The sequence below is a fragment of the Hyperolius riggenbachi genome, chromosome 6 (genome assembly GCF_040937935.1).
Source record: "Hyperolius riggenbachi isolate aHypRig1 chromosome 6, aHypRig1.pri, whole genome shotgun sequence".
NCBI classification, from domain to species: Eukaryota; Metazoa; Chordata; class Amphibia; order Anura; family Hyperoliidae; genus Hyperolius; species Hyperolius riggenbachi.
In genome coordinates this window covers 356,609,444-356,623,406 of record NC_090651.1, presented here as the reverse complement: position 1 = coordinate 356,623,406, position 13,963 = coordinate 356,609,444, and the positions used below count along the sequence as shown (strand labels likewise).

At 46.5% G+C, this 13,963-nt stretch overlaps 1 protein-coding gene across 16 annotated transcripts in view; it reads left to right on the top strand.

Annotated features, from left to right (window-relative positions):
• UBR4 (ubiquitin protein ligase E3 component n-recognin 4) overlaps window positions 1-13,963 on the top strand; it is a 185,801-nt gene that overhangs the window by 30,989 nt on the left and 140,849 nt on the right. For all 16 annotated transcript variants that reach the window (XM_068241725.1, XM_068241728.1, XM_068241727.1 and 13 more), the window contains exons 23-30: window positions 2,521-2,703; window positions 2,798-2,920; window positions 5,832-6,171; window positions 7,287-7,384; window positions 8,001-8,158; window positions 8,236-8,448; window positions 10,654-10,755; window positions 11,566-11,666. In XM_068241725.1, coding sequence (XP_068097826.1) covers window positions 2,521-2,703; window positions 2,798-2,920; window positions 5,832-6,171; window positions 7,287-7,384; window positions 8,001-8,158; window positions 8,236-8,448; window positions 10,654-10,755; window positions 11,566-11,666 — 1,318 coding nt within the window. The remainder of the gene's footprint in view (window positions 1-2,520; window positions 2,704-2,797; window positions 2,921-5,831; window positions 6,172-7,286; window positions 7,385-8,000; window positions 8,159-8,235; window positions 8,449-10,653; window positions 10,756-11,565; window positions 11,667-13,963) is intronic.

Genomic DNA, 13,963 nt, shown 5'->3' with positions numbered 1-13,963 from the left:
GGGGGTATTGGGGGGGAATACAGTCCATGTGGTATCATGTTCCTCTCCTCCTATTTGCACGGTTGTTTCCTCCTCCCCCAGTAGGATGTAGAGTTTCCTCTCCTCATCTGTGGAGGTAAAATCCTGGATGTGGGCGGAGAGTCTCTGGAAGTGGGCGGTCCTCACAGGTGCATATTTGCTGCAGTGTAGCAGGAAGTGGGCCTCATCCTCCAAGACCTCCTGGTCGCATTGTCTGCACAGTCTCTCCTCCCGGGGCTTCCATGTCTGTCTGTGCCGCCCTGTCTCTATCTCCAGGCTGTGGGCACTCAGACGGTACAAACTCAAGACCTGTCTGTCTTTGTGGTGATGTAGCCTCCCCAGATATGGAGCCATTGTGTACTCCCTCTGTAGTGATTGATAGACAGCGAGTTTCTTGGAATTCTTTATGTCACTTCTCGATTCCTCTATGTATCGTTCCTTGCAGCTTTCTATAGTCTGTTTTATTTGGGCTTTTGTCAGCCTGTGTTGGTGGCCTTGGCTGGGCTGGCTGCTGATGCTTTGCTGGAGAGCGCGTGGTATGGCCTCGCCCCCCTGGCTCAGTGAGGCTTTATGGTGGTAAGTGCTGGGGTTGCTGCTCTGTATATGCGCCCAGTATGAGAGTGCCCTCTGCTGGATAGTAAGCCATAGTGGGAACCTGCCTAGCTCTGCCCGGCAAGCTGAGTTTGAAGTGCTTCGATGGACTTGGAGGAGATACTTGCAGAACTCTAGATGGAAGATTTCTGTTGGGCTGGAGTCCCATTTTGATTGGTCAGGGTAGGTGACCGGGCCCCATACCTCACTGCTATAGAGCAGGATTGGGGTGATGATGCTGTCGAATATCTTTGCCCACACTCTCACTGGTGGTTTTAGGTGGTAAAGCTGTCTTCTGATGGCATAAAATGTTCTGCAGGCTTTGTCTTTCAGGGCCTGTACTGCTGGTTTAAAGCTTCCTGATTGGTTGATCTCCAGCCCCAGGTAGGTGTAGCTGTTAGTGGACACCAGTGGGGAGCCATTTAATATAAATGAGGAGGTGGGAGTTTTATTTCCATTCTTCCTCTGGAACACCATCACTTTTGTCTTCTTTGGGTTGATGGGCAGTGCCCATGTGGTACAGAAAGTCTCCAATACTGACAGGCTGTCCTGTAGTCCTTTCTCTGTTGGGGAGAGCAGCACAAGGTCATCTGCATACAGCAGGAACTTCACCTCACGGTCATGCAGGAGGAGGCCTGGAGCTGGGGAGGATTCCAGGGCTACAGCCAGTTGGTTAATGTATATGTTAAAGAGTGTTGGGCTCAGACTGCAGCCCTGCCTGACTCCTCGACCCTGCTTGAAGAACGCACTTCTCTTCCCATCTACTTTCACACTGCATTGGTTCCCAGTATATGAACTCTTGATAACATCATAGGTTTTTCCTCCTATTCCACTCTCTAGGAGTTTTAGGAAAAGGCCTGGGTGCCACACTGAGTCAAACGCCTTCTTAAAATCAACAAAGCAAGCGTGTATTTTGCCACGTGAGTTGTGGACATGGGTCTTGATGAGGCTGTGCAGTGTGTAGATGTGGTCGGTTGTGCGGTGGTTTGGCATGAACCCGGCTTGGCTTTTGCTGAGTACGTCCTGCTGTGTGAGGAAGGAGAGGATCCTCTTATTGATGATGCTGTTAGTTTCCCCAGTGTGCTGCTGACACAGATTCCTCTGTAGTTTGCTGGATCATATCTGTCTCCATTCTTGTAGTTGGGTGTTATGAGGCCTTCACTCCAGGCCTGAGGAAAGGAGCCCGCCCTCAGGATAAGGTTGAATAGTCTTGCGAGTGCCTCATGTATGTCCGGGGGGCTGTATTTGATAATCTCTGGCAGGATGCCATCGGTACCGCTAGCCTTCTTACATTTTATCAGCTTTGTTCTTTCTCTTATTTCCTGCACCGTGATTGGTGTATCCAGAGGGTTTTGAAAGTCCTTGATTGTCTCCTCCATGTCCTTCAGTTTTGCGGCTATTTCTCTTTCACCCCCCCCCCTTTCTCTCTCCTCCTCTTGCTTCCTGCCTCCCCCCCTTTGCTCTTTCCTCTCTCTCCTCCCTTGCTCTCTTTCATCTCTCCCCCCCCCCCTTCCTTCCCACCTGCTTTTTCCCTCCTCCTCCTTTGCTCTCCCCCCTTCCTTTTCTCTTCCCCTCTCATTTCTCTTTCCTCTTATTATTATTAGTATTTAGTATTTTTATATAGCACCGACATCTTCTGCAGCTCTGTACAGAGTATATGTAGTCTTGTTACGATCTCTTCCCCTTTCTCTTTTCTGCGTCATTTCTCTTTTCTTTGCCTGTGCTTGCTCACTGCCCTCACTGCTCTCTTATCTGCCTCCCACCTGGTTTGTTTCTGGGGTTCCTCCTTTTTTTTTTTTTTTTTTTTTTTTTTCCCTTCTCATTTTTTGTATTTTCATTTTGATCACTGCTTACTAGGTGAATTATCACATAAAGCCTTCTAAATATGGAATGCTATTTTCTGTATTTCAGGAGGCCTGTGCTCTGCAGTATCACTTCCTTATACTGTGGCGGATTCTGGGTATTTTGCCCCCTTCTAAGCTCTACATAAAGCAGCTGTCACAGAATGTGTCCGGGCCCAGCGAGTGCGAAATCTTACACACCCTGCGCTGGGCCTCCCGCATGAAAGTCCTGTCTTACCAGATCTGGATCAGGGTATGGATCTTAGCTCTGCTAATTCTGTCTGTCCTTCTCTGAGCTCCTTCTGGTCTCCTGCAGGCGGTTCATTCATACTTGTTTTTGTGTTTAGGACAATCTCTTGAAGCAGGGAATGAAGCCAGAGAAAACCGCTTCACTGACAGAACAGATATCAGCAAAGTGCTATTCCATCAAGTACGATGTGGAGGTGGCAGAAGAATACATTGCCCGGCAGGTGAGAGGGGAGAGTGATCTTCAAGTAGAATTGAACATAATGTACAATGCATGTGTGGTTCCAGGTTTGGGCACCAGTCCCCATGAAGAGGGAATTGGGGGAGCGGAATGTTTATAAAAGAAGAAATGTACACTCACCAGACTTAAAGAGGAACTCCAGTGAAAATAATGTAGTAAAAAAAAGTGCTTCATTTTTTACCATAATTATGTATAAATGATTTAGTCAGTGTTTGCTCATTGTAAAATCTTTCCTCTCCCGGATTTACATTCTGACATTTATTACATGGTGACATTGTTACTGTGGGCAGGTTATGTAGCTGCTCCTAGCTGTTTTGGCTGTTAGAGACAGCTGTAAGCAGCTATTTCCTGTCTGTGAACATTGTTACATTGTGGCAGTTTGCCCAGAGTACCTTGGTCCCAGAGCTTCTTGTGGGAGGGATTTCAGCACAAAATCAGTCATACAGCGCCCCCTGATGGTCTGTTTTTGAAAAGCATTATATTTCTCATGTAAAAGGGGGTATCAGCTACTGATTGGGATAAAGTTCAATTCTAGGTTGGAGTTTCTCTTTAATTTTGGTAACCCCTTTCCACTACTGTGGGAGTGCCTAATTCTCTGCTGCATTTGATTGGTCCATTTCCAAGCTGGATAAATTTGCACCTGCTCAGCATTATTTGGATCTCCTTGACCGTACATAAGGTTGACCATTGGATGAATCCCTCTCTGATTTAATCCGACCAGAGGGGTCTATTGCTGCCAGTGTAACTCCAACTGCATAGCCGCTTTCACTGGCTGCCCCCCCATGTAATGTGTACCCCCTGGGCCTGTGTTAAGTATTGCAGGCTCACCTTTCTGCTGACACGCCTCCTCCTGTATCCCGCATCTTTCTCCATGTCCACTGGGAGGCGCCTGTTTCCTGTATCCCAATCGCTTGCAGGTGGGGTTACTTGGTACAGGCGCCCCCAGTGGCCATGGAGAAAGATGTTAGATACTGAAGGTGGCGTGATAGGTGAGCCTGCAACATAGGCCTGAACGATTTTAGGAAAAGATTGAATCGCACGATTTCTGTCAGAAATTGCGATTTCGATTCGATTCACGATTTTCTTCAAATCAAGCTTAAGCATGTGCCTAATCCAGACTTCCTCTGTGCCAAGGAGCTGGGGCAGAGCCGTGATAAATCCTAAGCCTAAAGGCTTCATAAACTGGCCAAGCTCTTGACCAACAGTGACAGTATAAACAAATGGAGAAAAATTGGCACTTGATCAATGAGTAGTTTTAGTTTGAACCTCATAGTCACACAATCGCTGTATGATTATAATGTCAAAAACTCTCGACTGTCATATGCTAGAAGTATTGCGTAATAAGGTATTGAACAGTATTACCACAACTTCTATAATATCTACTGCCCGCCCAGCTGATGATGTACTAGGACAAGGAGATGTCAAACTCAGACAGGGGGCCAAAATGTAAAAAGTAGACAAAGTCGAGAGCCAATGAGGGCTGGCGGGGAGATTATCATATCTTCTATCCCTTGTTTCCCCATGTGGCACTTATTATTATAGGGGGGATATGAGTGATGACATGTCACAGAGGCGGTGGGGACAGTTAATGTTAGGCTTGGGGTAGGTAGGGTAAAGATAAGCCGTGTGGGGGGTTGCGCTGATACACTCGCACACACTTAATTCTCCATCTCCACTCCATCAGAGCACTTATTGATACACACATCCTGCAGCACGCGCGCACATACACACTCTCTCTCTTGCAGAACTCACTGATACACACACATCCTGCAGTACACAACACACTGATATACATATACACACAGACACTTATCCAGCACTCACTGAAACACACACACCCTGCATCACACACTGATATGCACTCACACACATACTTATCCACACACACCATCACGCACTTCAGTCTTGCCTACTGAATCTCCCCCCACGGTGTGCAGATCCATGTGCTCTCTCTGGCAGTGACTGCTTTGGAAGGGGGGAGGAGGGAGGGAATTCCTTTTCTGCTTCCAGCTACCTAGGGAGCTGCTTTGTTATGCGGAGGAAATGTCAGACAGACGATAGCCTGGTTTACCTATATAGCCTTTTTGACACCTATATATGAGCTAAAACAGAAGTAAAGCAAGCGAGAGCCTGTGGGCGGAGTCTGCCGCCCGCCCACCTGATGATGCGGCTAGGAGGAGGGAATAAGAGAGCAAGAGTCTGCCGCTGGGTCAGCTGATGACAGGAGGAGGAGGAGGCACTAGGCGGAAGAAGAGAGATAAGGAGCCGTCGCTATTTGTACACGGAGCTGCTGCTGCGCACAGCGGGAGAAAGACACAGCTGAACTGCTACTACTGCGCAGGTCAGCAGAATATCGTAAAAACCGCCGCTTTGGCGATCACGGAATCGCCATTTCCGTGATAGCGATTTCGATACAAAAACGATAAATCGTTCAGGCCTACTGCAACACCCTGCACAGTTCAAGGGGTTCCGTGATTACACAGGGGAGACCGGCTGTGGGTCTGTTAGCCAATCAAACTTCGGTTCTGCAGCGCACCTGACCAGGCCGGTTCCAGCGATATAAGCATGCCAGATTTATCGATCGAAATAAGACCAGGCAGCCACGTTTCGGCCTCAATCTCTGCCAGATTTGATCTTTATGATCCAATTGGCCGGATATTGATGCCACAAATTTAGTAATGTATGGACTCCTTTAGATCCGTTGCCAACTGCTGTTGATTCTATTTAGTTGTCATGGATCCAGGCTTGTGTTGTTGATTTGATACAGGATTGTATATCAGTCTGAAGGTGGGTGTGAGCGGTCAGTCTTTATCCTCTGGCAGGAAGTCTCTTGCATGGTTAGGCAACATGTGCTTTTGCTTGATGGCCTCATTGATGTCACTATACTCTTTCAGATCTCCACGTACTGCAGTTCTAATGGATATACATTTGAGCAGCTCCGCAAGGGTCCGAATCTGCAGTGCATTTACACGCTGGATGCCGTCATCTGTAAGGTGCAGGTGTCCCTGGACGGACATTTCTCCAGACTGTCCACAGAGACTGACCCTCAGAAATCGTCACAAGTCGCCAAGAACCTCCTGCCGGCAGCCTTACAGCTGCTAGACATGTACGCTTCCCTGACCCGCTGCTACCTGCTGCAGAGCCTGCCTGAAGAGGGCACCGATGAGAAGAAACTGCAGGGCTACGCTGCTGTGCTGGCCATCGGCTCCTCCCGCTGCAAAGCCAACACTTTGGGTAAGATGGACACCTGTACCAGGGCAAGATTTTGGGCAAGTGGACCTGAACTCTTGCACAGGGCAGAAGGAAAACAGAGAAAGGCCCCCTGTATGTATTTAGATAGTTTAGCCTGTCTAATTCCCCCTCATCTGTGACTAATCACAACTGTAATCTCTGTTGTGTCAGCTGGCTGCCCTAACACTTGATGTTAACCCTATGTCGAATCGGATGGTCGATCGGCCGCTAGGTTGAGAGATGTATGCCCACCTTCAGTTTTTCTTTTGAGTCATTTCAGGGCTGCTTTAAAGTTGTTATGCCAGGGTTTGAAATGTATTTGCACATCTGGCAAAAATCATACCCCAGAGAATTTCCAACAGCCTCTGCACAGAACTCGCCTTCCCGAGATCCAGCGCTGCATTTCTTCCTCCTGTCCTCTGGGTGGCACTTTAGTAACCTGCCTGGAGGTTGCCCTGACCCAAGCTGGGGATTACCGCTCACAGCATTTTTTTTTTACCACAAGCCTGAGTCGGGAATACCATCAGGGAAGTTAATAGAAGAACAGGACTTCTTAAAGTTTAGTCTATTCTTTATTACACATACAGTTACCATATTTGCTTTTGTGCACAAGTAGTATTGTCTGTTTACAAATTGCAAGTTCCCAAAGTACAGTTTACCTGCTCTGAATGCTGCCAGGTTTTATTGCATAGCTGCTATATTTAGATATTAAAATATTTCTACTGATCACTTCTCAGCTGCACATATACCAGAAGCAGAGAGAGCTCAGTTTCAGCATTTTGCTAACGTTAACTAATTGTAACAGACAAAGGAATTTAAACAAAAGATAATGTTATCACCTCTTCGGATGTGGCAACAAGCTTTCCACTGAAATGGCAAGTCCTGTGTTTAACTGTTTGAATGCGTTACTGCTACAAATTTTTTTTTTTTTTTTTTTTTTTTTTTTTTTTGTGGTAGTAGATTTTATGCTGTAAATAATCTTTTAGAGCAAATAAGAAATGCTGAGTTTTACACCACTTTCAACTACCATGGTGGAATGAGAGGGTGTTAAAATTGCTGCTCACTCACATGTCAGCTTCTGCTATTCACTTGTGCTCATTGATATATATCCATTTCAGGACCTGCGCTGATTCAGAATCTGCCTACTGCTGTGCAAACCTTGTGTGAGTCTTGGAACAACATCCACACCAATGAGTTTCCCAGCATCGGGTCGTGGGTGAGTGTTTGTGTGTCACCACGAGGTTATATTGGGAGTGAGGGCTGCAGCCTCTGTCGTAACTGTAAGCAATCTAGTAGAGAGTCCAACATAAAGTACACCTGAAGTGAGAGGAATATGGAGCCAGCCAAATTTCCTTTTAAAAAGGGAGAGTGAGGTGTATATCTAAGGAATGGGGTGGAGCTAACAGATGGGTCTTAAAGGCTCGCTTGAGTTAGTTGAAGATAGTGGTGAAGCCTGATTGGGGGAGGCAAGGAGTTCCATAAAGTAGAGGCTGCTCTGGAGAAGTCCTGGAGCTTCGCAAGTGATGTGAGGGGTGGACATCTGTAGAGTGTTGGAGGAGTGGAGAGAGCGGGTTGGGGAGTATCTCTAGATGAGTTTCGGGAGATATGGTGGATGGATTTGTATGCCAGGCCTAGCAATGTGACTGTAATTCTGAGGGGGGCGGAGCCAGTCAACGGACTTGTGAAGAAGAGTTTCGGGGGGAGTGAAAGAGCCTGGCAGCTGCGTTCATAGCGGATATGTGTGTGTACTTTGTGCTATTGTAATATGCTGGTGCTATGTAAATGTTCAGCAACCATTCTGATAATTACAAAACCATTCTTTCCTCTTTCAGCGCAATGCCTTTGCCAATGACACCATCCCATCAGAGAGCTACATTAGTGCGGTTCAGGCTGCCCACCTGGGTACCCTGTGCAGTCCCAGCCTGTCTCTGGCCGCCTCACTCAAACACGTGCTCCTGTCTCTGGTGCGGCTGACCGGGGACCTCATAGTGTAAGTTCTGCTGCGACTGATGATTGTACGCCCCTCCAGGCTATCTGGATATATTACTGATGTATTTGTTATTGTAGATGGTGTCCGGAGGACCTGAACCCCCGACAGCTGACACAGTCTCTCCTGCCTCTGCTCCTGGAGAGCAGTACGGAGAGCGTGGCCGAGCTGTGCAGCACCTCGCTGGAGCGAGTCCTCGGACCGGCCGAGTCAGACGAGTTCTTATCGAGAGTCTACGAGAATCTGATCACTGGATGCTACAACATCCTAGCCCATCATTCTGATCCCTCCAGGTGAGGAACCGCAGCAGCGTGCGTTTATAAGCTTACAAAATACCCACCGCACTGCTTTGTGGACAGGTCTTTAATGAAATACACAGTATGCTTCCTTGTTTTTCCATGCTCTCAATGTGTGCAGCCAGATTGTGGGAGTTTAAAGGACAACAGAGGTGAGAACTATATGGAGGCTGTCATATTTATTTCCTGTTAAGCAATACCAATTTGCCTGGCAGCCCTGCTGGTCTATTTGGCTGCAATAGTGTCTGAATCACACACCAGAAACTAGCATGCAGCGAATCTTGTCAGATTTGACAATGTCAGAAACACCTGATCTGCTGCATGCTTGTTCAGGGGCTATGGCTAAAAGTATTTAAAGGCAGAGGATCAGCAGGGTAGCCAGGTAACTGGTATTGCTTAAATGGAAATAAACTTGACAACCTCAATATCCCTCTTGTTTCAGGTGTCCTTAAAGAGGAACTCCAGTGAATATAATGTAATAAAAAAAAGTGCTTCATTTTTACAATAATTATGTATAAATGATTTAGTCAGTGTTTGCTCATTGTAAAATCTTTCCTCTCCCTGATTTACATTCTGGCATTTATTACATGGTGACATTTTTACTGTGGACAGGTTATGTAGCTGCTGCATGCTGTTTTGGCCGTTGGAGACACCTGTAAACAGCTATTTCCTGTCTGTGAACCTTGTTACATTGTGGCAAACTGTCAAAAGTACTGCTGTCCTCAGAGCTTCTTGTGGGAGGGGTTTCACCACAATATCAGCCATACAGCGCCCCCTGATGGTCTGTTTGTGAAAAGGAATAGATTTCTCATGTAAAAGGGGGTATCAGCTACTGATTGGGATAAAGTTAAATTCTTGGTTGGAGTTTCTCTTTAAACATCCAGCCTCGTCTGTTGTGGCCATCTCTTATTATGGTTAGTGGTAGTTGTCATCCTCCATCTTTCACCAATAACATTGAGAGCAGAAGGCAGTGTTTGAGTTTTAATTAACCATGCTGCTATGGAAATAGTAGCTAGCTAGCATAATGGTTAAAGGAAACCCGAAGTAACAATTAAACTGAGATAAACAATTGTTTTGGTTTTTTTTTAGATATCCCTCTGTTTTGTTTTATTTTTACATCTACTTTATAAGTGTCTGCTTAATGATGCATGCATTGAGGTATGTTAGAGCTAAGTAAAAGCTAGGAACTATTTTTATCTCTTTCCTGCCGAAAGCCATTTTCTACTAGGAAAGTGGTTTATGGTTGTAATTCCTTATCAGTAAGGTTTACGCTATAATCCCACCCGGTCCCGACCCAGACAGAAACTGTCACTTGCACACCTGATTTTTAACTCTTTTAGGCAGAGAGAGAAAAAAATGGAGTCCAGTCATCCCAATCAGTAGTAGATAGTTACCCCTTCCCCACTAAAAATCTTTACCTTTTCTTTAAAAGTGCACCAGGGACGTCTCAGGTTTTTAGCCTATCAAATTGTTAGTGGGTTTGTTTATGGAGCAGTTTCTGTTGTCAAATTTTTTTTTTGAAGGACTTACGAGGCCAAAATCGTTAAAGTCAAATCCCTGCAAAATGTTTAAATGCACGGAGGATGCTGTCTGCACCCTCCGTGCAGTTCCGCCGGGTCCCCTTTCCTGAAAGCGCACCCCCGTGCCGATCGCGACCCCACAGGCCGGATCGGGCTCTCATGCCGCTCCTAATATGGCCGCCGGAGCTGGCAGCTGCTGCGCAGTCCGCATTGCCGCGAGTGCGGCTACGCAGCTCTAGGGCCAACCCTCCGAACCACGCACTGTAGCATGGATCGGAGGGGTTGGCCCTAGAGCTGCGCAGCCGCACTGGCTGCAATGTGGACCAGGCAGCCGCGGCCAGCTCCGGCGGTCATCTTAGGAGCGGCATGAGAGCCCGACCTGGCCTGTGGGGTCGCGATCGCCCACGGGGGGCGCTTTCAGGAAGGGGACCCGGCGGAACTGCACGGAGGGCACGGACGGCGTCCTCCGTGCATTTAAACATCTTGCAGGTACTTGACTTTTTTTTAACGATTTTGGCCTCGTAAGTCCTTTAATGCCTGTTAGCAATAAACTGCAGGCTTACGGTGGAATAAATTACACAGGGAGTACCAATCATTTCTCCTGCCCCAACAAAATATCCATGGCAAAAAGGTTCCTTCTGGTGAATTATTGATAACTTACAGGCTGTTTTTTCTTTCCTAGTGGGCTGGATGAGTCCATCCTGGAGGAGTGTCTGCAGTACCTGGAGAAGCAGCTGGAGACCAGCCAGGCCCGCAAAGCCATGGAAGAATTCTTCACTGAGAGGTATGTTGCTTGAGTATTTTCCTTTGGGCTTGTGTAGCTGCAAGCAAGCAGAGTTAGGCAATTGTGGTTTATGAATATGGGGGGTGTCATGCGCTGTGGCTCTGCTGTCCTTCCATGCCTGCCTGCATACTTTAATTATTTTGCAGCGCTGTGTTGTATTTGAGAGGATCGAAGTGTTGGACAAAATCCCCGGACTACATCTGGCAATGGCACTCCTAGTGATAAGTCCAAATATGCCCTCATAATATTTGTATTACATGATGTAGTGGCTGGGGGTGGGGCCAGCGTTAATCAAAGTGTTGGACCTAGTCTGACACTTTGATGTGAAGGGGTGGGCATTGGTCTTACGGAGAAAAACGCCAGTGTTGGAAGTCCGACATAGGATTGGAAGGGGTTAACACAGTAGTCAGTTCTGTGTGTTTAGTAAACTATTGTTTGGTCTCTGCCACCTCCTGTGTGGCTGATGGGATTGGGGGAGGTGTTTTGACAGCTGCTGTTCAGTTCAGCCAATCAGTATGTCACATGACAGGAAGTAGTCATTGAAACTCAACCAAACGTCACACAAAAATATATATAATGCTGATTTACGTGCAGTGAAGAAACTGTTGTGGACTGTAGGTTATGGTGTATTGCTCACGGTATGTCTTAGGAACCTACAAAGCTGAACTAGGGCCTTCAGGGACAGAACGGTCTTAGTTTGTCGTCTTTGTAGATTGTGATATAACGCACACAGTATCCCTCACAAGCACATAAGGCTGAACTTGGGCCTTCAGGTACAGAATGTTCTTAGTTGTCTTTGTTTCCTTGCAGAGGTGAACTGGTACAGATCATGATGGCCACTGCCAACGAGGCTCTTTCTGCCAAGTTCTGTAACCGAGTCCTGAAGTTCTTCACCAAACTCTTCCAGCTGAGTAAGTCATCTCTTGTACATAAAAGGAAATTGTCCTGCATATTGGTGGGTGCTGCTGTGGTCTTGCGGAATTTACTATTGGTAAATCAAATAGCTAAATCTGCCTCTGTGATTCTACTCAGTTTGTCGTAACCCAATCCCCACCAACATTCCCTGCCCACCACTAGGGATGAACGAAAGTCACTGACAAGTTTATGAGATTTTCAGCGAAAAGTAGGTTTTGTAAAGCTGGCACAGTCTATCAGATGAAATGATTGAAAATTTTGTCCAAACTTTCAATATTTTGTGTTCCCACCATTATTGTCCAGCACAGTTTTCCCAGAACGTCATTTCGGACAGCACCCCTGGATGAGACTTGTCTCCCTCCCCACTGTGGACAGGAAACTGTTAAAAGAAGAATTTGCATAAGCAATAGGCAGCCACATATAATATACTACACCTGCCACAGTACCTCAGTTTAGTTTCCTGTCCCGGACGGGATGCATGGGAGAGGTCTCCAGGAGTGCCATCCATGTCAGGCGGCAGGGGCAGCGTTTTCCAGGGCTCCAAGCAGCACTGTTCAGTGAACAGTCGGAGCCCTGCAGCGTGGAGGAGGCTTCTCCATTGGAGGCAGCAACTTTATGCGCGCAGGTGCGTGCATTGGAGAGAGTTCACTTCCGGTTGAACCGGAGGTAGTCACGCGCTGGCGTCCCGCGTGATCTGAAGTCTGAGCCGGGCGGCAGGGGCCGCGGCGGTGATTAGGAATCGGCATACAGCTGATTCCTTAAAGTAAGAAGCTGATTAAGCATATGTTTAGACGGCGGGGGCCGCATGCATAATTGGATCAGCTGCATCAAATCAGCAGCACAGGTATAAGTTTGTAGAGTCCATGATGCACTCTGGTTTGTGGCTGGGATCATGGAGGACGCCTCTGGGTCAGCTCCTGCACAATCTGCTGAATCTGCCCAGGATCCCTCTCTGGCAAGTAGAAGTGATTATGTTTCTTCTGCTTGGCTGGATGTATGTTATGTATAGAGGGATTTGTCTAATGGCTGGCTATCGTTTATTATGTTTTATACCCCAAAAGACATAAGACTGAGAAGGTTGAAAAGTCTGAAAAATCTTCTACTCAGTCCATTCAGCATGGATTGGCAACTCTGAATGGAAATTGTGCCAGTATTGTACAGAGAAGGTCCACAGCAATAGGAAATTAAAGATAGTGCTATTGCTTCTACCGCCTCAGCTGCTTCAGATGGGCCTGGGACTAGTACTGCTATGGCTTATCTACCTGTTATAGCTAATCCATCATCTCCTATGTTGTCTGCACCTCTAACTATGCCTCCTGCTTCCAAGAGACATAGGCCTCTATTTATTGAGCATTCCTGCATGCGGTAATGCTCAAAACAGCTGACTTTACCCACCATTTAGTAAAGTGTGCATTCATAAAACCTGTGTCCGCATGGAAATTTATAATTCCTGAGCAGGTGCGGGAAATTAACACCTTGTGCGGAGATTATCACAACACAGGTCACTGAAGGTTAATTCATAAAAATTAAAGCAGGCAAATGTGAGCAAAGAAACCCTGGCTGTTTAGAGAAGGCGATAAGCCAGCCATAACAGGCAAGCTAATGGAGAGACAGACCTCCCAGGCAGCTGCAGTGAGAGCAGAACAAACTGCATCCCAGAATACCCAGGCTGTGTTTTTAACCCCTTGGGTACCTGTTTTCAGATAAATTTCACATCAGAAAGCCTGCATGTGTAACATTCTTGAAGTTCTTCTAAGCTGCAGCAATTAAATAGATTGTTTAAAAGAACTAGACAGATTCAGGGCAAGGAGAGGCAATTTAAACAAAAATGCACATGTAAAGGAATGCTGGGGCTGCCTCCTTTATAGTAACTCTCTCTGCACAGAGAAAATGTATCAAACTAGGAGGAAGATTTGAGTAAAACTGACTAAGGGCCTTTTTTTCATTACTCTGCGAGTTACGATTTGATTCTGATCACGAGGTACGTTAAACTAATGGAAACTGCAGCAGCAATTTCCATTAGTGCAATCTGATTGCGATGCGATTTGGACAAAGCACAATCGTCATCCTCCTGCATTGTATGCAATTGAGCTGTACTATAAGTATAGTAGCGCAATCGCATAGTGGAAATTGAAGTGCGATTGGGATCGCAAATGCGGTTGCGATCGCATTTCATAGTAGAAAAGAGCCCTAACCGCAATGTTTTTTTCCTGAATTAATGAAAGACTTACTAATAGGTATTAAGTCTGAGCAGAAATCTTTGACACCTTTGGATCAAATGTATGAGAGTTTG